Consider the following 27,208-nt stretch of genomic DNA (forward strand, 5'->3'; position numbering starts at 1 on the left):
GGTGGAATTGCTCTGTTTCTTCTTGTGTCAGCACATAGTGTCGAGGTAATAAGCTTAACTGAAGAACGATCACGTGCAGCGAGTCATGTGCTCCTTACAAGAGCAGTGTGTAGATTAGTGCTCACAGCTGTGTGTATGGAATGAGTGTATTACTTTTAAGTGGACGGTAACTGTTAGCTCTGTGCTGCTCATTAGCATTCAGAGCCTCCTGCCATCACAGCCTCGTCTGACACAAAGATGCCCTTCATGGCAGAAGCTACCAGAAAAGAGGGTCAAGCTCACCTCGTGTTTGTCTAAGCCTGACTTTTCTTACTGAGATCAAGTGCACCTTTTTCCTTTATTGCTGCTGAATTCAGATACATAGAGAATTATGGAAAACATGATGCAGTATGGAGATGCAAGTTTTTGTCAAGGGAATGGCAAACTTAAAGCTGGCAGTATTCTGAAAAGGGTAGAAAACAAAGCCAGAACTTGAAAATACACCCTCCTCCTGCAGCTCTCCCCTCTCTGTCCTCAGCTCCTTCCACCAGACAAGTATGGGCATATGCATGCACTTCAAACAGTAACCTGTGCAAGTATCAGAGATAAGAAAGACATCCATCTATACAGTGCATAGCTGTGCATATAGGAACAAAACTGTTTTCCTAGTGCAAAACAAAAGAATTAATGAATGAACATGAGGTGCAAAGATACAAGATGAGAGAATGTTACCCAGACTTTAAGAAGAACGTTCTGGGAACTAAAAGCAAACTGAAAACATTTCTGAAACATTGCATTGTACCATTCTCCGAATGTTTATAGAGCCAAAAATTGCTTGTTGTCAGACGCTCTTTTACATTAGTGCGTCCTTATTTTTTGTGGTTGTTTTACCATGTTGAATTTTGCATCTGGGACATGCATGTGCATCTTTATCTGCATCTGCGTCTGCATCTGCAAGGCCAATAGGAACAGCCTCTCTCTGAAATGACCTGTGATAGGCCAAAAGTCTTTCATCTGTAGATTTTTTCAAGCCTGAAAACAAAGCAGAGGTACAGAAGTCTAGTCTGCTTGAATTACAATATACTGAAAGGTTATTACAGATTTTTTGCCCAATGACAGCCCAAAAAAAGCAGCCTACCCCAGCTTTAAGTTGATCATTCAAGCATGTGGGTTGGTTCATGATTAAAAATAGGAAACAGAATGGCCCTTCTGGTGAAGGGGTTAATGGCAGCACTCAAGCACAAAGCTTGCTGCAAATTTGGAGAAATGCAAAATTCTGTCATCTATTATATAGCCTTCCCTTACTGCTAATTTTAACCTAACCTACTGTGGCCAAACTCTGTCACCAGAACAGTAGGAGCAGTCACGGCGCAGTTTCTAAGGGACAAAGAATCACTTACCTTTATATAATTGATGAGCGCAGGCCGTCTCAGTTGGTGTTGTTCACTGCAGCTCTCCTCAGACCTGTGAGCAGTCTTGTGGTGAATTGCTCACACTTTGCAGGGCTCTATCAATTTCCCCCTTGTTCAAAGCAGTTTGTTATGGTCTGACATTTATTCTGCGGTGCTAATTAATGAATTGGGACACATGCACAGGGGCAATTTTTAACCCACGGCAACCAACAATTCATATGTAAACGAGCTGGACTGCCCTTTGAATCACCTTAATTTGGCAATTACGGGAACAAAAACAAGATGTGTGTCTGCACGGGCTCTTCTGCTCAACCTGTACCTGACAGGCAAATAAAGGCTGCTCTGACAGTAAAATGCAAATGGCACAGTGAGGGTCTGAGTCTTTGTGCGGAGGCAGACAGCTCAGTCTTTGGCCGCCATGTTTTATTTGTCTCAGTTCTATGTGTTACCATTAGAGCTGCGAGGGGAAGTTTGCTGATTAAGATGCTGCGTGTGTATGGGAGTGATTAGAAAGGAGGGGTAGCTGTTCAGCGCAGCTCTTAATTAGACCCCAGAGGACCACTGGGGGTGTAGGTGGAGGCCTGATCACAAGCACACTCACATTTAGCTTTGCATGAGGTGAGTTTAAAGAAGAGCAGCAAGTCAGATTTTGGCGAAGGGGGGTGTGAATGTCTTCAATTTTGTCAAAAATAAATATAGATATTGATATTGCCATGTAAATGCCATTTATATTGTTTACAAAACGTACTGTCAACATGCATATTATGTGTAAAACTAGAGGCGAACGCTATTATGTTAAACATCACTCCATGTATAGAGGCTGTGTCCTCGCCACAGCGGCCCCGGGTTTGATTCTGGCCTCGGCCCTGTGCTGCATGTCATTCCCTCTCTCCCTCTCCCCATTTCACACCTATCAATTAAAGGCAAAAACGCCCCAAAAAAATCTTTTAAAAAAAACAACAAAAAAAAACATCACACTTGTCACATCTCTTTTGCTTCTGCGATGCTGGCATACTGTCCGAAATTACATTATGGAGCATAATGATGCCACCATTGTTTGGTTCTGTGAAAAAAAATGCAAAGGAGGCAAAAAAGATGGGACTTAGGAGCCCTATAGTTCAATCTCTGTGTAAAAAGAGCAACACTCTACATGACATAATGATAAACCTACCTAAAATCTGTAGCCTGTCTATTGCACTGTTATACCTCTTTTCCATTAAAACTAATGCATTTACTAATTTTTTTTAAACACTAAAAAATAGGCTATAGATGCCTTTGCCATTGCCAGAAGACCAGAGCCACGCACACGGCTCTGCAACAGATGAGTATGATTTTCTGTGTGTGAGGTTTCTTGGTGTGTCACAGTCAATGTTCAGGCCAGCCAACAGGTTTGTAAATGGCACACAGCAGTATAGCTGGAGGCCTATAAAACTAAAAAAAAAAAAAAATTGTATTAGCGCATGTCAATTGCCCTGGGTGTGAATGCTGATTGTTACTTTTCCCATTACATTGAATAGCCAAATGTTAGTGGGTGTGAGCAGGTTTTTTTCTAAGTTGAAAAATGGCTTTGCTAATGTTAGAAGGGTCAGTGGGTGTAAGATACTTCAGGGAGTTGTCACTGAGTCATTTCCTAAAATCCATCAACAGTTTGTGGAGGAAGTGTTCTGAAACCAATCTGTGGAAAGTCATACATGAGTTTTTTGAAAGCTCATCTGGCCTTAGCTTAGCTTACTGTAACTTGTGACTTTGCAGGCGTAGTGCCGTGCCGAGTGCACACCCATCATTAACATGTGTTTTTAGTGCGTGCATTAGCAAGCACATGGCTGAAAACCACTCTTCTGGTTACGATTCATCTCCATAGTAGCAGGCAAGCCACTCTGGTGAAGGGGTTAATGGCAGCACTCAAACACATTTAGGAATGCTAAACTCCTTGCAACTCAAGGGCATTAGCTGAAGGGGAAAGCCAGCTGAGTGAGACTAATGCTTGTCATCATTCATAGTTCTGCTGCGTGCACTAATGGACCTGCTGTACACAGATAATACAGACCCTAAATGCAATGTGCAGTTGCTTTATCAGTCAGATCAGTGTGTTAGATCTAGTCCATTTTGGTTGCTTTTGTGCCAAAGACTGAAGACTGTATGATCAGAGCTATATTGGGACAAAAGGAAACACACAACACCAGTGAAACCTTTGTCTTTCATAGCTCTAAAGGAGGGCTGAACTACTTACTATTAACTATTTACTTCTTCTAACAAATATTTTAATTGTAATTTCAATTGCAAGTATTTTTGGTAAAATGTAGTAAGAGGCCTGTATTTGTAGTGTACATGAAGTTTGTACCAAGCATCATCACAAACTCATCTTGTGTCTATATGAAATAATACAGACGCTGTTGTTGTTGAGGTCCTCTCAGGGTTTTAGGAAACTGGTCAGTCAGTTAGAGAAAAGTTAATTTTCACATGAAAATGGACCAATTAACTTTTAGGCGCATTTGGCATGCTTTTCATTCTACATATATATATATATATATATATATATATATATATATATATATATTTTAGAATATTGGCTGTTGTCATTTATATTTCATACATTTTGGCAAGATTGTGTATTTTTGTTTAATCTGTGAATTTCCAACTCAGTTCCTACAGTAAGTCTAAAACGCACTGTGTAACCAAAATTGTTACATTCATACTGTTAAGTGCAAAAAATGCACCATTGAAACCCATTCAAAATGCATTTGTTGATCTCACAGCCATCAAAGCATAAAAACATGCATTGTATTATTTCTGGGTCATTCTGGGCTTTTTCCACCTTTTGTCATTTTTTTCCATATTAGTCATATGATGAAATTACATGCTATTTCCACCAGCTGCACTGTAACAATCAGTGTTGCTGCAAATCAATGACGTATCCCAGGCTATGATCATCAAAAAAGAAAAAATCAACTGCATGTAGTATATTGAAAATAAATCATTTTTGTATTTTTTTAAAAATATAAAAACATAGTGGCATGATGACAAAAACCTGGCATTTAAAGGATTAAAATTCAGAACATTAATAAATATTTCATTTTTATGATTAGGACATTCAGAGCTTTTATTGTGACAAATTATATATATATATGTAATATATATAATTATTATTATATTATATGTATTTAAAAGTTTAACTTAATGGTTGTATTTCCTATCAGTTCAGCAGCTGCCTGTCCTACTAGACAGCTATCAAACTAACTGCTACAAGCCTCTTGTCTAAAACTGACACTAAGCAAACGCCAAGGGCAGGGTAAAATTGAAAAAAAAAAATGTATATTTTGACTAAACATGCTTAGCTCGATGTGGCGACAATATTGTAGGTTTACCATTGGTGCTTTCACAAAATATTAACAAAGCTAGATTTTTTCTAAATAATCATAATGTAGATCTAATGACCAAGTGGGTAAAGGGAAATAATAGAACAGCAGTCCAGTAATTTTAGAAAACTGCTTAATTTTACTGAAATGAAGCCGAGAAAGGCAAGTTATGTCAAGATATTCAAAATCTAAGACCATATCAAGTCTCATATCATGATAGTGATATAATATTGATGTGATTATCAAGACCATATATATAGAAAATTTGTAACAGCATTGACAAAACGACTTCTTTGTTGTTTATATTTGATATTTTTTAAATAAAAAGGCCCCATCCAGTCCTTTAGTGCACTCTTAAGTCAGTGACAACAGATCAGTCAATGGTTTAAATTCATAGAAGAAAATATTCAATTCAGCTATAATCAAATTGAATTTTTTTACCCCGCTACAGTGTGCATGTCTGCTCTCGTTGTGTTTTCCTTTGAGACAAAAAATCATAAACCAACTGTCCGTCTGGTAACTTCATTGACACACAAATAAAAACCCAGTAAATCCCTTTAAGCCAAAGCAGATGACAAACCCCAGTCTTACATACATTGACTGCGTGTTGTTGCATAACAGCAGAGGGCTGTGCCTCTGTTTCAGCTGCAGGAAGAAGGCAAACATCACTGTGTTCATCCATCACTGCTATCAAGGTTGCTATTTACATGCTAATTTCAGACTGCAAACGCATGCCAGTCACACAGTAAGAGCACATTAGACAGCAGGAGGCTTGTGTTCTCTGATTTACCCCAGCAAGAGAGCTACACACTGATGTACATATAGCTGATACATATAGTTCTCCATGTCTGGCTCTCTGTTCCACCCCCTGCTCTCTTTGTAATTGCTTTAAGCTAAATTTAATTTGGGATAATCAGCAGAAAGATGAGCCTGGCCTGTCTCTCCAAGTGTCTTCTCCTCTGCACTTAAGCCAGTGTGTATGCAGCTTTTTTTGTACATTGTTGTGTTTTTACTCTCAGATGTGGCATCATAAACATATTAGCTGTACCCCTCCAAGCCATACCATGTCAAACCAAACCAAACCAAACCAAACCAAACCATACCATACCACACCATACCATACCATACCATACCATACCATACCATACCATACCATACCAAACCAAACCAAACCATACCATACCATACCATACCATACCATACCAAACCAAACCATGTCAAACCAAACCAAACCAAACCAAACCAAACCATACCATACCACACCATACCATACCATACCATACCATACCATACCAAACCAAACCAAACCATACCATACCATACCATACCATACCATACCATACCATACCAAACCAAACCAAACCAAACCATGTCAAACCAAACCAAACCAAACCAAACCAAACCAAACCATACCATATCATGCCATACCATACCATACCATACCATACCATACCATACCATACCAAACCAAACCAAACCATACCATACCAAACCAAACCAAACCATACCATATCATACCATACCATACCATACCATACCATAACATACCAAACCAAACCAAACCAAACCATGTCAAACCAAACCAAACCATACCATATCATACCATACCATACCATACCATACCATACCATACCAAACCAAACCAAACCATACCATACCAAACCAAACCAAACCAAACCATACCGCACTGTACTGCACTTTACTATACTGTACTGTACTGTACCGTACCGTACCATACCATACCATACCATACCATACCATACCATACCATACCATACCATACCATATCATATCATATCATATCATATCATATCATATCATATCATATCATATCATATCATATCATATCATATCATATATATCATATCATATATATCATATCATATATATCATACCATTCTGTACCGTACCGTGCTACACCGTGTTAAAAGCTATTCCAATCTTAAATTCGATGTCCTTTTTTCTTGGACATTGTTGTTGCAGTGTTAAGAGTATTTGAGCTTCACTTCTAATTTTTGTTATCGAGCAGACCACACACAGCAGTCCCATTCTGCAGGGATGAGTCAGTAGTCTTTGAACATTTGCGATTTGCCTCACTTGATTACACCCTTGCTGCGTGTGTGTTTGTGTGTGTGTGTGTGTGTGTGTGTCTGTGTTATTTTTCCGAGCTTTTCCACCTCCATAGGCTTAATAGACAAAGCTAATTACTTTTCCAGTGCTTCGCTGGTGGAGGATGCTCTGTGATCTTCAGGTCCATTCGCTTCCCCTTTGTCTGGTTGCAGCGCTATAACACACAGTATCATACACTTGTGTAATCATGCAAAAATACAAAAATATGTGACTCTTTAGCTGCTAAATGCTCCTACCTTCCAGAGATGGTTGCTAAGTTAAATCTGCCGTTTGGTGCTGAGCAGGTAGTGCACAGTGAGCTGAAAACACCTGCTTGCTGCTGCTGAAAAGAGGGTTGATGAGAGCAGTGAGAACCCAAAAATACAAGTTTCAGGCTTTTAACACCAAAACAGTTAGCTAAAAGATGCTAAATGCTGCAGCATGGTGAGAAGAGCTTTGGGTTCAGTTGATAATTCTCTATGGATTTTTCACTATGAGTGACACCTTAAATGTTACACATAACCTTTAATCCATGAAGTGCCCTCTTATTATTTCTCTGTAAAGAAATAATAAGAGGGCAGCGTATGTCCCCCTAGCCAAAATCAACATCTTGAACATCTTTTAACTTACATACTAGTTTTATACATTGCATTCTAGCATAAGGCACCATTTTATTTTTATTATTAGCACATTATCCATCTTATAATTTAAATATTCACATATTAGTGCTAATTGTCTATTAGTGCATTTCTTACGCTTATATTTTTACATGCTCAGCATACTATACATAATTTGCTTTTAAATATTTTATTATTTTCATTCTGTGCCATTTTTTTTTCTTTTACTGTATTTCTATTTTATATTTTTATTTGTATATACTTGTGCATGTACTTATTTCTGCTTGCGATAATTCTTGCGAAAATCATTCGCTTCCAATGCACAATGAATGGTAGCGAGTTCCTGGACGTGTGTCGTGTAGCTGCACCGTTAGAAGCTGAAAGGAAGGGAATGTTTCTTATTATTCTATAAGATGAAATTACTTGAATTATGAGTTATTGACAAAGCTGTCATTGATTAGTTTTCTATTGATCAACTAATCAGTTAATCAATGAGTCATTTCAGTGGTACTTTTGGATTCTTGAGAATTTAAAGATGCTGTGAGCATAAAAAAGCATAAAAATGGGGTATAGTAAATCCATAGACTCCCTTGCATCCGTAAGTGTAACTAAACCTAAGACAGGTATTGCAAATTAGTGTTTAACTACAAAAACACTAAACACACAGCATCTCTTTCTTTTGCATAAACACTTCTAATGCAACTGTGATGTCTATATCAAATAATCTGTAGCTATAAACTATTCAATACTGCATGCAAATCATGAATTATGTGTTGACAGTGCATCTTAAACTCAACACTTGAAATCATTTTCTTCAGTATGTACCGTAGGAATCTAAAAAGCTCCTCCCTGACTCGTCTCCTCCTCCTGACCCTCGTCCTGCAGGAGCACGTGCGAGGCTAAGTGTGGCAGATGGCTATCACTCCTGACCGGTTCCCCTGGCTTTTCTATTTCTGGCATCCTTACACGGAGGGCCTATTGTGTCCGCTGTCATGATGAAGCATTCAGCATCCTCCTTAATCCACCTGGTTTTCCTCCGTGCTGATTTCCAGCTGTTGCCACTGGGCTGCATTGAATATGGATTTTACTTAATTTTAGCATGAAAACGCCCAGTCTTGTATACAGCTGTGAATGTTTATGATTCAATTCCCTAAGAAAAATAGAGGGGGAAAGATGTTTACCTGTTTCTAATCCTAAAATTGAATGTTTAGTTCCTTTTAGGACGTCAGAAACTATCACAGTGTCATGTCATGTGTATTGTATCACAGTTGCCATGGCATGTTTCCATCTACCTTAATAAAGTCTAACATAAACAATAAGCAATTACATGCTTTACTAGTCAGCTCGACTGTCAAGAACAAATCTATCAACATCGCCCTCACTTACACCCAATCTGACCTTCCTGCACAGCCGCAATTTCCAGCCTTTCCTTCCTCAGCATTACTGCTCCTGCATGCGCACAGTCACTGGAGGTGTGAATGCACAAAATCTCCTGCACCAATGCCATTCGCTCTGCAACACACAGTGTGTATGGCACTCAGTGTTTGTGTGTGTGTGTTGCATTGCATTGAATATTGGCGTTCAGTAGAATACACTGGAGCCATGCAGCGAGGCCCAGATGATGATTGTGGCAGCGAGCCGAGAGGAGCGTTGGACTGGAGAGAGTTGGCCTTCACTCGTAATGATGCAGCTGCTCTCTCTCTTGGCGTTTCTTTGTCTCTGCGTGTCTCTCGCTCTCTCTGTCTCTGTTCCTCTCCCTGGAACTGTGTGCATTTTTCCCCAAAAGAACCTGTTCTTCCTGCTGCTGTCTTAGCACGAGGGTAAAAATGTTAAAAATAGACACAAGCTCCTCTTAAAGGCCCTAAAGCACTACATTCTGTGTACATATCATTGTCATAAAACATGTAACTAAAAGAGAGCATGGTGGTGACGAGTAGATGTCTCTATTTCACTCTCATATTTGGGGCCAGATGCACAGCTCTTTTTGTAGCTTCACAGCTAAAACTTATGCATAAAAAAAATCTGCGTCAGGATTTTTTTTTCTTTCAAAACATGGGAAAACAATGAGCAACGCAAGAGGAAATTATGCAAAACTTTGCAAGAAATTAGTAAAAAGTGCGAGAAAATTAGTTTTTAAAATTAAAAAACAAAACATACAAAGGAAATGACCTGAAAAGGTGCTTTTTGTTACAATAATTCTTGCGCATAATTTTAAATATGGAATTTTGATCATTTTAAATATGGTTTTTTCCTAGCTTTTTGTTTTTTTTCCCTATACAGTTTTCATTAGCTTTTTAAAAAATAATTTTTTAAAGCTATTAATTTCTTGCACTTTGTGGACATTTCTTACCAAGTTACTCTTTGCCTTTTCCCCAGTGTTTCTGCTGATCACACCGATTTGCCTCGGGTTCAAAGGTTTAAATATCAGTGGAAGGCGTCTGAAAGCAGCTCAAGAAAAATTATGTTGCTCCAGTTTTCAAAGGGTTAATGCATATAGTCACAGTCTTAATCTCCTGTTTACACCAACACGTCATGCACAGAGCTAGCAACTCCTTCGACAGAACATTGCTACTTCAGAAAAGTGATTATGTGATTTTTTTAAGTGAACCCCCTGCAATTGTCAGAATCTGCTGTCAGTGGAAGAACAGCGCCCTCTGCATGTTTTATGCAGTAAACCATTCAGCAGATTTACAGACTAATCTTACCTTGCTGCACAAGTGTCACAGGCTGCTAATATTGGCAATGGTCTCCTTTTTTAATGGAAAGGTACAATAGCTGATACTTAAAGCTGTAATGCATTTAAAAGGCTGCACACGGCACATTTAATGAAGACTCAGTGAGTCATCTGTTCAATCCAATTAATTATAATGCCCCTCTTTCCCTCTCATTCTCCTGTTTGTAATGAGATGAAGGAATTAATATTTGTTTTTCAGTAGTTGATCATGAGCAGTGTTGGTAAATCATTAAGTAGTCATGATTCATGAGAAATAAGAGGAATGAAACTATTCCTCGGCCGTTGAGTTTTTCTGCTTCGCTTTCTAAGAAAAAGGGGTCCCACTGTGTGTAACAATATGTTAACCACATGGATTTGTTTGAGGAGTTTCACGCCGCAGGTGTGTGAGACAGCAGGATGTGATGTCAGTCTGTGAGGTTAGCTGATTGTCTCTGACAGGACATCAGTAGTCTGCACATCAAAGACACCTGGAGGCACCTGGAGGCAAGCAGGCTGCCACCGTGCACTGCTGCTGAGGGGAGCACTTCCTCTAATCTTAGAGAGCAGACAGGGATGTACACACCTGTGGCCGGGCACCACCTGTTCTGCAAAATGTCTGTGATGTCGTCTTTCTTATACAAGATACATCATATTTGCCGTTTTCCTTCTTCTCCACTGAAAAAATGTAATATTCCTGCTTCAATAAGACGTTTATAGTGAGCTTTACTGGCTTATATAGTCTCAGTTTTACATATGAAACCAATAGTTTTGCTGTAAAACTTGCACAATATCTATAGGATTGCTCTGTGTCTTTCTGCATCTTTAAACTCTCTTGGTTAGATATGTCCTGCACATGAATTATTGATGATAAGGGACTGAGCTGCTGGGCTGAAGGTTTTTTCTGCTCCATTACTGCTCTCCCTCTGGGCCAAGAGCTTTACCTGTCAGTTGAGCTCCATTTCACCCTGACTATCACAAAGTTGGCATAGCTATTTTACTAACCCCAGCTCCGAGTGTCTTACAGTCCAGCTGTATCTGACACTGGTCTAAAAACCATGAGGTTACCTATCAGTGTCATCAGTGCTTCCCAATCATGCAGCTTTTCATGCCTGTTGCTGAAAAATCAACATTTTTTCGGGTTAAAAGCAAAGATGATAGTTACTACTGACATCCACCACTAGACCTTTTACAACCATCTGATAAACGGGTTGGTTGGGGTATTCTGATGTCCTTAAGATTATTGCAGCCACCTGCAAAATAAAAACATTTCCGGGACTCGTATCGTTGATCTTATTCTTTCGGTCACTCCCCAAAACCGATGAAACATATACGTGTTGCTGAAAAACATATCTTCACTATGCAAAAAAGTTTTTTCAAGCACCCGACAATCACGTTGGTTGAGGTATACCGATTTCTTTAGGGTTAACCTATCCACTAAAGAAAACTTATTTTGGCAGCTCAAATCTAAGATCTCATTCTTTCAGTCACTCCCCAAAGCTCATGACTGTGGGTGAGGATAACATGTTGCTGGGAAACATCATATTTTGACGAAGGCATAGAAGTTTTCTGCGACCAGAATGTCTTACTAGAGTCTGTTCAACCATCTGACAAACACGTTTGAAGTATACTGGTGCATTTAGGGTTACCCAAACCACCCTCAAAGAAAAGTCATTATGGCGACTCATATCCACAATCTAATTCTTTCAGTCACTCCCCCAAAGCTCATGAGCAAAGGTGAGATTCGAAACATAGATCGACTAGTAGAAGATCTTTTGCTTTTGCACCTTAACAGTCCATTGTATGGTCCAACATTATTTTTGATGCTGCAGCAATTTACCTGTGCATCCAGTGCTCGATCTTACCTTCACCAGACTAAACCAACTCACTCCCAGAATCCCATGGTCCTGACCCTCATTATAGCTGCAGTGATGGTCACATACAGCCGGTATTTCTGTTTTTGTGGTGACAGAGATTTTTCTATATCACTCTCCTTTCTCCTAATATACGCCATTTTGTATTTTATGCCTTATTTGGCGCTTGCAGACCATCAGTTCCTTCTTTTCCGTTTGTTTCCATTGTTTGTATAGGGAGGGAAAGATTATGGAAGCATCACTTAACCATTTTAAACCTGAGCAAATGTTGAATTGGCCCAAAAATTAGCAAGAAATTGCTAAAAAGGTTTAAGAAAATTATCTGCGAATAAGCAAAAAAAAAAAGTAAAAAAACAAACAAGAAAATTGCATTAAAAAAGTGCTAAAAATATATATATATATACACATTTTTCTGTATCATGATTTTAAATGTATTATTATAAGAATGATACACACATACACCGTCGCTCTTTATGGTATCCTGTCTCTAAAGGCATTTTGTGTGTGACCTGGTAGATTGACACACATTCTTGCTCCTTTCACATTTGTTCACATATGATGGCTTTATTAAGTTTATCCTCATCTCTGTGTTCGAGCTCCTCTTAATCCCCTTTTTTTTGTTTGACTCATCTTTGTTCTCTGCTCCTCTCTGCCGTGCTGGACCAAATGTTTAGTTCAATGTCATTTTATCTCCCAACTGTTGGTTTACCGCAGTGGCTGCTGGGATTTTACCTCGTGCTCAGGTGCATCCATAATCTATTGGACACTGTCTGAGGGCGGCTGTGTGGCTCTGATGACTCAACAGGCTGACCTGTCTGAGCCAGCCTCAACCTTTCAGAGCATTGTATATGAGGAGCGGAAGGTCATTGTTGATCTGTGGAGGAGCTGTTTTTATCTCTCTAAAGGTCACTCAGTACAGCCATGAGTGTGAATGACGCTGCATATAAAGCTTGATGCCATAGCGTGAATTATTTCCCTCATGGGCCTCTTGCTGAAGAGACTCCTGTGTAATTTTGGCCACATCATGGAGAGAATCGCTGTGGGACAGTGAAATCTGCCTTTAGGCATTTTAGTAGCTAGCCAAGCTATTGTTCTGCAAAGACACTGGGCTCGATATGAGCGCCAAAAAAATCACTCAAGAGCATTTAGCATTTACCCAGAAGGGCCTTGTTCAGGACAATGCATCTCTCCACTATCTGTTTGTGTGTGCCGCTGCCAAAAAGAAGGGGACGGGGGTGCACTGTCGGTGCTTGGCTTTGTGTCTGCAGGGGTTGGGTGGCGGGTGGGGGCTCCCACAGCACTCCTCAGAACTGGGTCAGAGGGATTAATTTCCTGGCCTGGTCGTTTGAAGCTAATGGCAGATTAGCATGGGAAGTTTCACTTCCAAAACAGCCCCTCCACCCACAACCCTCAGCCAGGGCTGGAAATGAAGCGGCAGGCTGCTTTTCACGCTGCGGGGGCTCCGTGAAAGTGTGTGCCGAGCGATGCCTGTGTGTGAGCATATGCTTTCTGTCTGACTCCCCGCTGACCATGTGGGACCACAAGACATTAGAGGTCAGTGTCAGCAGTGGCCACAAGAATGTAACATTAGTCCCGTAGATGCAGTAACAGTTTGACTCAACTGAGAGGTTTAACCAACTGCATTGCCTTAAGTGAATATCTTAAAGTTAAAAAAACAAATAATTATTTATTTTACAAATGAAAAAAACTTTACATTTAGGTCTGTACGGCCATTATATACACCCCTACATGTGGACAGAGAATTATTTTTACTAATTTTAGTACATATTGCTATGTATTACTGGTTTGTTTCATTCCACCGTTATTAAAATTTATTCTAAATATTGACACTAAGATTTTCATTTTTATTGTTAATGCATATCGGTTCCAAATAACAGGTATTGGTCTCATTAGCTACCAATAATTGGTACTGTTATTGTCCCTGAAAAACTAATATCGATCAACCCCTAATCTAGAACTTGAATGACAAATAAGTTAATTGAAAGAATAATCACCTGATTAATCAGTCATGAAAATGATTGCTAGCTGCAGACCTGATTCGGGGGAGCAGACTATGCTGCTGTGATGTTGGAGGGTCAGGTTCAAATCAAGTTAATGATGCATTTTGTATGCCATTCACTGGCTCCCGTCTGTCCAGTAAAAAGGAATAATAGAAGAGACACGATGTGTCTGTGTGTCTCCCACATTACTGGAACCTCGTCTCGCTCTTGTGTTTGGGTGTTGCCGGCACCAGTGGATCTTTAACTGTGCTGGAAGTGATTTTAATTAGGTTTCATACAGTGTCTACAGGCTCTTTATCTCCTTTCCCTCTCCGTCTCTGCTGCACCTTCTGTGCTCGTCTTTTTATCAACCTTCCATCAGGCCTTTAATACCAGGGAAGTCTGTCTTAAGCTCTGCAAGCTGTGCGGTCTCACCACACCGCACAGTTATCACTGCAGTATTGTGCACGCCTGCCAACATTAAAGCCCTTTTAAATTGCATTCAGGGGATTTTTGTCCTCACAAGATTTATTATTTTTGATGTTGCTTTACGGTTTTGTATTTTTATTTTGGAAAAAAGTTTGAGTTTTTTTGAGTTATAGAACCATTGCAGCAGCATCAATAAGGAGTTTCTCTAATATTTTATTATACTTAATCTGAAAAGGTTTGAGAAGAGCATGTTCCCTGTTAAACTTACTAGACATACTATAAAGAGTATATATATATTAAGAGCCCTCCCTTGCCATAAAGTTCCCATGACTCAGAGGAGAAAGCCCAGAAGGTTTAGGAATTCTTGAGTCAGCTATTCTGGGAATTGCCTCATTCTGCAGCTCTGCATTGTTTCTTCAGGGGATGTTTTCACGCTCAAGAGGATATTATGTCTGCTAGTGTAGCTACAGCTGACCACATCACTTCTCTGTCTTCCTCTCTTTCCCTACCTTCTGTCTTCATCTCAGCATTGACAGAGAAAAACTGTCAAAACAATGAAATTCTACAGCGGTACAGAAAAGCACGCTTGACTTATTCCCTGTTGTCTTTCCTCTCTTTTATAGGTATTGGAAAGAACGTCATCTGCGACCGGACAGCAACGCCTCTGGATGCCTTCCGGATGATGTCAGCGGCCCAGTACTACCCCAAGTTGCTGAGCATTATGGGGAATGTGCTTCGCTTCCTGCCGGCTTTCGTGCGAATGAAGGAGCTGTTAGAGGAGGGGTACATCGGGGAGCTTCTGGTCTGTGAGGCTCAGGTATGACAAAAATATCGTTTTTTAAAATGGACATTTTTCAGTTGCTTTCCTGCCATTTATAATAAAGATAACTATGTGACGCTTTCTCTTGAGGTTAGCGTCCGTTACAGCAGCGCCCACAGAGCTGGCAAGATATCTGTCTGGCTTAAAAGCACTTTAGAAGTGAGGATACTTTATGGCACACTTTATGTTTTCGAGTTGCCAGTCTGTCTGTCTGTTAATCCCCCCGTTGCATTCTCGTGATATCTCAAGAACACCTCGAAGGAAATTCTTTAATTTGGCACAAATGTCCACTTGGACTCACAGATGAATTGATTACACCCAGAACACAATGTATGCATAAGCAGTGCGGCACCCGTGGTATTATTTTGATGCCTATATTAAGATTAGAGCAGCCATGGTGTCTGCATAAGCAGTGCTGCCCATGCCCAGCACAGTTGCGGTTCATCTAGAGAAAAGGAGGCTTGCTGATTTTGAAACATAAAATGTGTAGTTCTCAGCAAAAGTAGACAGTGAAAATAATCTTTGTCTCCATACCACTTTTTACTAAAGTTTCAACATTTTAATCATTCACAGACATGAAGAAAATACAAATATATATAAATATATTTTGCTCAAACTTTGCTGTTTCACTTTCAAAATAAAAGCCCACTGATAATGTCTCTATTGACAGAGTCCCTTTAATTGATGACACAAGGCCTTTTATTTTGAAATATTTGCAGGACAGTGTTTTTGACAATGCAGTGAGTATCTGCTTTTAATTGTAGAAATACAGTAGTTGCAGCAGCACTGCAAACAAACACTGCAAGTATGAACACTACAAGCATGCAAGCTGCAGCAGTTTGGTGTCAGGTGCTGCTCATGCATGCAGTGTGTTCCAGGCATAAGTCTTGGTGGTCATAGGTCAAAGTTAGTCTGACCTTTTGACCTCATTCTTGTGAACAGAATATCTCAAGAACGCCTTGAGGAAAATTCTTTAAATCTGGCACAGACATCCTTGTTGGACTCACGTTGGACTCAACAGTGAAATGTTTAGATTTTGTTAGTCAAAGGTCAAGGTCACTGTGACCTTGCATCCATCTCATTCTCATAAACCAATTTCTCAAGAAGGCCTTGAGAGAATTTCCCCAAATTTGGCAAAAATGTCTTCTTGGACTCAAGAGGGAACTGACTGAATTTTGTGGTCACAGGTCAAGGCCACTGTGACCTTACATCTGCCTCATTCTTATGACCGCAGTATCTCAAGAGGACCTTGAGGAAATTTCCTCAGAATTTTTTTTCCTTGAAATTTGGCACAAATATCCAAGTATGCTTCAACAGAACTGATTAGAATTTGATGGTCAAAGGTCAAGGTCACTGTGACCTCACAAAACATGTTTTTTGGCCATAAGTCAAAAAATCCATAAGCTAATCATGACATGTCACAATAATGTTTAATAGGATAAAATGATGAAGTGATGACATTTTTTATCCAAAACATCAGGTAAACAGTGACTCAAATCATATCAAATCATAATGTTCTGCAAAAGCATTTTTCTGGCCACTTTCCAAATAATTTCTAATATAATAATAATAAGTTCTAGTTTTGTTCTTGGTTGCCCTAATCATGTTCAAGTGTATAAAGGACCTAATGCAGAATCAAATCTTCACAATTTCTCCTCTGCCCTAAAGGTTCACAGCGGTAGCCTCTTGGGGAAGAAGTACAACTGGAGCTGTGATGACCTGATGGGAGGCGGCGGTCTGCATTCTGTAGGCAGTTACATCATCGACCTGCTTACGTTTCTGACCGGTCAGCGTGCAGCAAAAGTCCACGGCTTCCTCAAGACCTTCGTCAAACAAACGGATCACATCCGAGGCATCCGTCAGATCACCAGCGATGACTTCTGCACGTTCCAGATGGTACTCGAGGGGGGCGCCTGCTGCACTGTGACGCTCAACTTCAACGTGCCTGGAGAGTTTCGGCAGGAGGTGATCGTCGTGGGGACGCTCGGGAGGCTAACAGTCACGGGGACTGACCTGTACGGACAGAAGAACAGTGGGGGCGGAGGAAACGGAGGAGGTCCTGAACTCTTGGTCAAAGACACCACGCCTCTTGAGAAGGCTTCCTTACCGGAGAAGGCCTTTAGTGACATTCCGTCGCCGTATCTCACCGGAACGATCCGCATGATCCAGGCCGTGCGGCAGGCCTTTCAGGGCCAGGACGACAGGCGGACGTGGGACGGGAGGCCTCTGACAATGGCCGCTACCTTTGAGGATTGCCTTTACGCTCTTTGCGTGGTGGATACCATCAAGAAATCCAATCAGTGCGGAGAGTGGCAGAACATTGTGGTGATGACGGAGGAGCCGGAGATCAGTCCGGCCTATTTGATCAGCGAGGCCATGCGGCGGAGCAGGATGTCGCTCTACTGTTAGCATCCGGCTCATGTGCGGACCCCTTTAAATATGCTGAACGCAGATGTCGTATGAAGGTTGCTGGATAAGCCTTTGTGTTCAAACTTATACAGCTTCTGGGTTCAGTTCCTAAATTCATCACCTGCTCATTGAAATACCGTCATATCTGTATTGCTACTGTTACAAACAGAGAGGTTACACCACTATGATTCACAGAGTTCCTGTTACCCTGCCTCAGCTGCAGAGGACAAACAATGTGATCAATGTTATTTATACGGAAGCCTTTCCTGTTTTCCATTTTGACAGAAGACTTCCAGGGAGATGCACTTGTAAGTCAAACATGAGAAAGATATAGCTCTACAGTGAGGCAGATCAGGGAGCGAAACTAATGCGTCTTCACCGTAAGGGTATTGCGCCTCTCATCTCTCTGTATTGACTGGGTCTGGAAGACGCCACCTTACACTGTGGGTCCAAACGAGGACAGCCAAGGAAGAACGACAGTCCTCAGTTCAAACCGTGCCGCTGTAATTGTTGCTATAGTCTTAAGTACTTGCTAGTTTTACCAAGTGAATGTTTAAAAAAAAAATTGTGTGCTTGCTCGCTTTGGTGTCTGTCTGCTCTGTATGCTTCCTCTGTGCGTGCGCAACAAGACAGAAAAGAAATCAATAGTTTGGCTGGTGGGTTTTTCAGAGGGGTTTACCTTCTGGTATGCAATATATCCAGACTGAAGTCTTTTATCTCACAGCCTGGAGTAAAGGGTTAAAATACACTATGATATGCCTTTATGCAGTTGCAGTAGCCTGTGCATCAGTCTGCGAGTCCTGTGTGAGTGTCCAGCGCAGTGATACTTTGATGATCTTATTTATGTCATGCTTTTCCTGTTGTCGTGAAGCATAGTCAGGAAATACACTGAATTCTGTGTGGTGTGTGCACATCTGTACCGAGCCTTAAGTCTGGGTTTTAATACATTCTTGCACTAAGATGAGAGTAAATGCAGAGCAAAGTGGGGGATTTATCCCCATATTGCAATAAAATGGGTCACACTTGCATCGATCTATGGTGATTTAGCATTTAGCATGCTTTTTAAAGCTACTTTAACATGCACAGTGAAATGCATCACATGGAAGTTCAGTTTGCACTCACCTAGAACTTGCAGTCAGTTAACTGTACAGGACAGTGTGGTTGATAGGAGAGTAGATGAGCATTTCATTCAGTTTGGAGGCATTAAACGTTAAGGCTGGTGATATTCTATGAACAGACAAAAACCAACACGTTAATCTGTCACGCAGTACTTTTTGACTTCCCTCCTCTGTCTGCGGTTCCAAGCCCCTCAGTTCTTATTAAAGGTGGATATCTAAGTCAAATATGAAAAGTGTCAGTTCTAATAATCTAAAAAGTGAAAATTATAACCTGAGTGCAGTTTTCCTCGACTCTACGTAACATTTTAGTATATTTCAGTTAATTTTTTTGGGTTTACATTTCCCAACTTTACTATTTTGGGTAACTCTTACCGCTCTCATCAACCAATATTTTACTCAGCTAAAAGAGAGTGAATATCAGATATGATTCTTGCTATAGACATTAAAAATAAGACTTATTTTCCAAAGCATCTTTTTAGTTTTGTTTCCTAAATAAGAGTGAATAAAACATTTTTTGAGGTCAAGTGTCAGCTATTAAATAATACACATTCTGTGTAGGGTCGTGTGATATGGAAAAAAATAGATTAAAATATTGTAGGACTGGCTATAGGTGCTTTCAGAAAACATTTACACAATGAGTTTTTTTTTTTAGGTCTCATTTTTAATCCTGGATGTTTGATCATCAGAAAAGTGGGTAAAGGCAAATAATGAGTTCAGAAATTTAGATCACTTTACCGTAATTAAGCCTTTAAATCCAGAAAAAGACACTTACAATATAATGATATTAAGTTGATAATATCACAATATCTATATATCACCATCCTTATCCTTTAAGGCATAATTTACATGCAGTGTGATTACAGCCGGCCTCCACAACTTCAATGCAAGAGATGTTCACTGTGTGTTTATGCTGCATACAAAGTCACACTGACTCGCAATGTTTGGATAACTTTTGCTAATTTTGCAGAAATTTTGCATAGAAACTTCTCATGTTTTACTACCCGTCGGTCACATAAGAAACCTAACTATCGTAGAGTATCTGCAAATCCAGTTTGTCTTAAAGTTTGCTATCTCAATACAGGAGAAAGAACAGTTCTGACCTACAAGCCAAAAGATTGATTTTTTTTTTTTTTTACGCATCTCTGTTCCTCTGTGTGGTTTCAAGTTCTTAAACTGTGCTGAAATACTATCTATGTAACGACTACTGAAAATGTACATATGAAAATATTATAAAACAAAAATATGCGTTTGTCTAAAGAAATAAACCAGTACTGTATGTATTTTATTTGTAAAAAAAAAAAAAAAAAAGAACAACCAAGGAACTGGAACATGTTTTGACGAGTGTTAAGGTATTTATTCTTTGTTTTTTGCTGTTGAAGTTTTGTGGACTGACCTGCAGTGTATTTGGGAGATTAACAGCAGACTGAGGCCTTGGAGCATTCAGCTTCTTATCCCCATTTTTGACCAAAATATTCTTGTAATGCTGTTATGAAAAGCTTTATGTTTGCTCTTTAGATGCGTCAACAACATCAACATGGCTACGCTGTGGCTGTTCACAGCTCGTATCCAACAGTATAATGTCACTCTGAGCTCTTTTGCTGTTCAGTGTTTTGTGTATTTAATGGGTCACATCGTGGTTTGAGAGGTCAGGTCACATTATGTCCCGTGCTGGGGTGTGATCAGCTGCACACAACTTTGAAGCTTCAGATTTTAGAAAAAAAAACACCCACCTCTGCCTGAAAAAGCTGTTAGTCCAACACTGATAAGCTATCACTTTTTAAGATAACTCTTATGATATTATTGCCCCTTGTTTACCAAGCGCCTTATCAAATCTGCATATAGACTTTACCCTTTTGTCTGATAACAGTTTTCAAAATATGAATGATTTAAACCTTGACACTGGAATTCCCTATTTTTGGTTAGTCGTTATTTTCTATAAGCCGCAAGTAGATATGATGTGATAGTAAAAACATTTAAGGCAATGAGTAATTTCACAAGAAATTACCCCAAATTAGCAAGGAGTTAGTAAAAAGTTACAAGAAAATTACCTCAAAATTAGCATGCAGAAAAAGAAATGCAAAACAGTTAAAAAAAATAAATAAACAAAATAATTAAAGCAATTAACAAAAAAAAAGAAAATTGCTGTAGAAGAAAAGTGCTAAAATTTAAATGAAAGTGCATAATTATATATAAATAGTTATTTTCTAATAATGATTTTCAAATTATTTTTTTTCTTTTTTGTTGCTAATTTTCAGTTCCTTTTATCAAGTTTTCTCACAATTTTTGGGACATCTCTTATGAAGTTGCTTGTTGCCTTTTTAGCCATTTTTTTTTTTAGTTACAAGAAAAAATACCAGAAATTAACAACAAAAAAAAGAAAGAAAAGGTTGAAAATTCTTGTGAAAGGCGTCTGAGTGCAGCACAAGAAAACAGATGTCATTCGTTTCAAAGGGTTAAATCCTTCAAATGATTTAGTTCACTGGTCTATCCTTAGACTTATTTTATGAAGTTTAATTAGCTGTGTTGAGTTTATTATTGATTTCCAGAGAGATGTCCGTGAAAGAACTGAATCATCCAGCCCCCAAAGAAACACGCCAGGAGTTCAACTCAAAGATTTAGGGACTCTAAACTCAGCTTTAATTACATTGAATTTTAAATATTTTTTTTGCTCATATTTTTCCCATTTGTGTCCTAATCCACAATCTGTTTGGCCCATGGGCGACTTGGTTTGCAGTGTTTCATTGCCCAGGCCTGCATGTGTGTAGGGATCCTCTCACAATAGATCCAGTATGTTTCAATCAGCTCGGGTCTCATGCTGAGATTAAATTAACTATATTTAGTTTCCCAGGGGGAGAAAAGATGATTAAAAACCAACAGTGACTCATAACATCAGCTCAGCCAGAGCTTCTTGAGCTCTTTTTAAGTGTCTGAATGGTGGATTTACTCTCAGTTTGTGTAGTTACGCTAACTGGAGCTTTATCGACATCCGCACAGACCCATCCTCCTCCGTGGAGATGCAATTAAACAGCTCGGCAGACACTCCCCAGCCAGCTGCCCGCGCTCTGTGCTAAAATGTGTTGTTAGCATCTGCTTCAAATTAGGGAACATCGCGACACCAGAGGGCTTTTCATTTCAGATACTTGGGAAAACGTTGCAACAGAAGTGCAGGAATTTTAATTTGCAAGTTATTTGGTGCACTGAAAATGCTGACGATGACGGTGATGCAATAATCTCACATCACGACCTTAATGCTTACAGCAAAAACCTGAAGTGCTTATTAGTGAAGCATCTGCAAAGGCTTTTTAGCTGTGCGTTCACATTCAGCGCTGCACGGAGTTGCAATGGGCTACAGTCTAACTCAGATGAGGCAATATCTGTGCTCTGAAGCCCTGAATATTTAATGAGTGGAATTTTAATGAGCTGATACAGTAGAGTTTGCCGATTTTATGTGATATAAAGGTAGTCAGTGTTCATTTTCTTTTAAATGTTAAATCACTGATTTTTTTTCTGCTTGTTGAAAAGCTGTCCAGTGTCACGTTCAGACATCAAATTAATGTTAAGGTGATATCATTAGTGCAAAAGAGCTGCAGACAGTGAAGCTCGTGTCCCATCATACAAATGCTGTGATGTAGATTTTTATTTTATTTTACTTTATTTTTTGCAAGAACTTAATTGTATAGATTGCTGCTCGCGACCTGTTAAGGCTGTGTGCTTCAGAAAAAGGCGTTACAAAGAAATAACACAAGAGGTGCCCCAGTTCCAACTTTGCACTTTGACTGCCTCGCCGGTCATGACTATGGATTGCTTGTTCTCGCTTTGCCAGCATTCGCAAACCGTTCAGGAAAGGCTTCCCCTTAACTGAGGGAGAGAGGGGTAGAGGTGGGATGGGCTGAAAATTGTTCATTTTGGAGACGAACAACCTCAAAGAGAGGCTTCTTCTGCCCTCGGAGACCGTTACTTAGCAACCGGAAGCCACGTTGCCAGATCTAGGTCCTGTGTCTTCTTTTTTTTTTCTCTCTCTGTTTTCATTTTCCCTCACACAGTAACACACTACCCTCGCCCCTCTGTATGTGTACACACCTCTGGCTTTCACACTTTCTCCCTCCATCTCTCACTCTCTTTCTCTGCCTGACTGGTCAAAGGGTAAACCCTGAACAGGGTTTTACAATCAATGAGAGAGGTAACGGTTTTTGATCTGCTGTTCATTGGTCTGTCACTTCACATTTTTCACCGGCTAACTCCTGAGATCAGTTTCTCCTGTTTTCTTCTATCTTCCGCTCTCTCCCTCTTTTTTTTTCTATTGTGAGTCAGGTTGAAGCCTGGAGGACAAGCTCACTGGTGCTTCTTCAGACCTTCCCCAGAACATTATCTCTTTTCTCCTACCTTCTCTTCTTTTCTCCTATCATCCTTTCTCCTATGCTGTCCTTATTTCTATCTTTTTGTCTCCTATCTTCTTTCCTCCTATGTTATCTTCATTTCTTTTCTCCAATCCTCTTTTTCTCATGTCTTCTCTTCTTTTCTCTAATCTTCTCTTCTCCTGTCTTTTTCCCACCGATACGCTTATACTATCTTCTCTTCTTTCCTCCTTTTCTACCCCAATCTTCTCTCCATCTATCTCCTTTTCTTTTCTCCTATCTTCCCTTCATTTCTCTTTTCTTCATATCACCTCTTATTTTCTCCTATTTTCTTTTCTTCTATTTCATCTTCTTTCCTCCTATTCTCTCTTCTTTTCTTCCATCTTCTTTTGTACTATCTTGTCTTCTCTTCTGTTGTCTTTTATCTCCTATCATCTCTTCCCCATTTGCTTTTCTTTACTACTATCTTCACGTATTTTGTCATTTTTTCCTTTTATCCTATATCCTTTTCTCTTCTCATATCTTCTCTTTCGCTCTCCTTTTTTTCTCTTCTTTTCATTCAGTTTAGGACACAAGTAACCAAGGCAACCCCTTTAATAAAACTAATGACAGACAGATTTGGGTTAAGAACACCTTTCCTCAGCTGGTTTCTGAATGCTGACTCCTGCTGTGTCTTGCTGTACACTGACCTTGTTCAAAGAAAATCAAATATCCATCTTGATGCTGTATTGTGACTATATCCAATATTTATTGTTATGTATGTATATTGTGGACGCATGGACCTCTGTACATACTGTAATTTGAGCTCTTTAAGGCATATTTATGACTCTTAATCTAGAGAATGTACTTACTGTAGGAATAATTTATATTTTCTATCCGTTAAGGACAATATGCCATTTTTAGGAGGTCTGCCTGTGTCACAGAAATAAAAGCCCCCTGAATTCTCTGTGTGCTGTAAAGTCTGATGGTGCGCTTCCGTTAAATCACTCCCCTCTCCTCTCCTGCTCTCTTTTTTTGACTGACTGTGTGACTCCTGCCTCAGTGTTTTACTGTCTCATCTCCCTGCACCAGTGCTCGGCATTGATTGAATGTGTTTGGATGAGGTTGTGTGTGTGAGTCTGCGTGCCACATGGTTTACGGCTTCAGCACTTGTCTAATGCTGCAGTTTCTATGGAATAAAAAAAAGATATGTACATCCATAATGACTCAAATTTTAATTTCTTATTTAATATCTTTTGATTACAGACTTGACGTCACAACTAAAGCCATATAATGACTTTTGATGAAAGAAATTTCAGTGCTACCAAAACACCTGCTGTTGCTCAGGGAGTAAGTGACAGATTGTTTTTTTTTTTGGGAGGATATGCAGGAGTCCTTCAGATTCTCCTTGGTTGCACAGAACATATGGAAAGCTTCTGCTGCCCCCTGCTGGCTGCTGGAGATGCTGCAGACTGTATTTTACTGCATATTGTTGACCTGAGGCAACACAAGTAATACACCCTCCCATTCATAAATATTACATAACCTTTTACAAATTAGTTGATAATATGCTTCTGTTGTCACAGAGCTCCTGTTAGTATGTTGCCAAAAACAATAAAGTTTTGAGTTGGAGTTTGTTATATTCCAAATTCTACATTTTGATATTTTTCTTATTGTGGCCTAAATCCATATTGGTTCCAAATATCGGTTATTGGTCTCACTTACCACTTTCAGTATCAGTATCAGCACAGAAAAAAATGCATCTGTCGACCAGCACGTCTTAATGTAAATGATGTAACAATTCAATTAAATAATATATTATCATTACATATATTAAATATCGTAGCACTTTTTGTGCTAATTATAATGTACAGTCCCCTGCGTTTGATTGGCTCCTTCTAGGTGGGCTCTCATCGAGGTGAAGATTGTGATTGGCTCTGCGTTTCATCTTCTCCTCCAATCAGCGGCTGCAGCGCAGACCTAAGCCTCGACCAATCCCGAGCCTGCCTTATCGTCCGCGGCTGAAAACTGGTAACCTTCCGCCCGTTAGCCGCCTTTTGTTATTGTTGATAGTGACTTTCTTTCTTGAGTCATTTTTAAGTGCTATTTGAATGTGGTTCGATTTGTATTACTTCCGAAGCACTAGACCACACAGGGCGGTGAAATGTGCAAACTATTTATGCGTAAAACCGCGCAATAACAGCAGGTTCCTATCATACTAGGCTACGCTTTCTGTGAGCACAATGAATAGCTGAGACGTGTGTCAATCACTCTGCACCTGCTGCCATCTCCCGCCCCCAGCTCTCACGAGCCAATGGGAGCCTGGCCGACTGACACAAACTTTGATTGTCTTCGACAAGACATAAACAAAACAAACCAACATTACTGACTGGAAGTTTCCTGTGTGTCATTGTGGTTTGATATTAATCGAATCCTAAAAGGCGCCGACTCGTTAATTCATAAAGTAAGTATTGTACGTTTTAATTCTGCTGTAATTTTTTTTTTTAATCGCAGATAGAAAATCAGTTCTTGCAAGACACTGTTGAAGACTGGAAAAATATGTCAGGCATCCTTAACGCATATGAAAAATCAGCTGAGCATGCACAAAGTTTTCACGAATGGAAAGAGCTGGACAGAAATTTGGTCTCACAAAACGCCGTGCACGCTCCTGAAAGGTAAGCTTATTTGTCCTTTTGAAGTTAAGTTGCTGTGCATTAGTCATGATGCACAAGCGCACAAGAGAACGATATATAGAGAGATTCTCTTCGGTATGATGTAGTTTAAAGAGCAGAAATATATTAGATTTACGAAATAGCTATGTGCTGTCATCACTCTGCTGTATAGAATTCTGAACCAGGTTATTGAAGGTAGTATGAAGATATATTTGCTATTATTTGTATATGTGGATTTGCAAAATGCCTGCATGTTAAACCATGCATACTTTGATATTGTTGACACTTTGAGCATGCAAAGAAATGAGAGAAAAGACCTCCATTCGAATACAACAAACCAACAATTTAAAACTGCTCTGCAAGCAACTTATTTTCAGATCATAAACTGAGATGTAAATTCAAAAAATAGCATAGACTTACTAAACCAGAGTATAACGGTTTTGATTCTGGGTTATCCTTTGGATAAGACATATAGATAAAAGATGACAAAATAAGACTTGGGCTTAAGCCTATTCCTTTTTCAGCCATTGACTGAGCTTTTGACTTCAGCTTTTGCAAAATATTGTTTGGTTTCTCATGATATATGTAACTATAATTTAAAAAATATGAATCCAGATACGACTGATTAATTATTAATAATTACTCTTGCTCTTATTATTATTATCATTACTATTATTATTGTTGTTGTTGTTATTGGATTATTTTAATTGGATGACTCGTTAATTTTAAGTACTTATATTACTACTACTCGTATGCATGTATTTTATTTCCTAAGTTCCATGCAATCTGTTAACTCTGAGGTTGAACTCATTCACACTAACAGTAGCAAAGGGCTTTAGGAGGTCTAACCCTCCAAACCTGAACCCTTCAGCAATAATCCATCCAAATATATACCTCAATATACCTCATGGTTTTTCATATGAAAAGTAAGCAGACATGGGTCTCAAGGTTTATTTAATCCAGCTGTTCATATCTCATACACGTCATGAGCCAGTGCAGAAAATGCCAGCAGCAGAAAATGCCTGAATTGAATATGCGTTATACGAGTTTCAGCCACAAGAGGTCAGCAGTGCACAGTACGAGCTGCATATGGTACCCTGTGTTTGTGATCGCGGGTAGAACTATGGCGCAAAGTATTCATGACTGGGTTTCGGTGTCGCTCGTGTCTCGTGCTGTAACTGCATGTGTACGAGGACGCACATGTACACTTTGACAAAATAGTGCTGGCTGTGATATGAATAAATAAGACCCGTGAACTCCTGACCTCTTGTGGCTGATGTTAGTCTAACAATGCATCAACTACAGATCAAAGTTGTTGGAGAATTTAAAAGCTGACTCCTTAACTGTAACGACAAATAAAAAAACAAAA

At 39.5% G+C, this 27,208-nt stretch overlaps 1 protein-coding gene across 1 annotated transcript in view; it reads left to right on the forward strand.

The window, feature by feature from the left end:
* gfod1 (glucose-fructose oxidoreductase domain containing 1) overlaps positions 1-24,390 on the forward strand; it is a 44,942-nt gene extending 20,552 nt beyond the window's left edge. Inside the window, exons 2-3 of the mRNA XM_042510785.2 lie at positions 15,110-15,303; positions 16,975-24,390. Coding sequence (XP_042366719.1) covers positions 15,110-15,303; positions 16,975-17,715 — 935 coding nt within the window. The 3' untranslated portion in view covers positions 17,716-24,390. The remainder of the gene's footprint in view (positions 1-15,109; positions 15,304-16,974) is intronic.
* The last annotated feature ends 2,818 nt before the right edge of the window (positions 24,391-27,208 follow it).

The sequence above is a fragment of the Plectropomus leopardus genome, chromosome 21 (assembly GCF_026936395.1).
Source record: "Plectropomus leopardus strain MGB_pleo_1.0 chromosome 21, ASM2693639v1, whole genome shotgun sequence".
Taxonomy (NCBI): Eukaryota; Metazoa; Chordata; class Actinopteri; order Perciformes; family Serranidae; genus Plectropomus; species Plectropomus leopardus.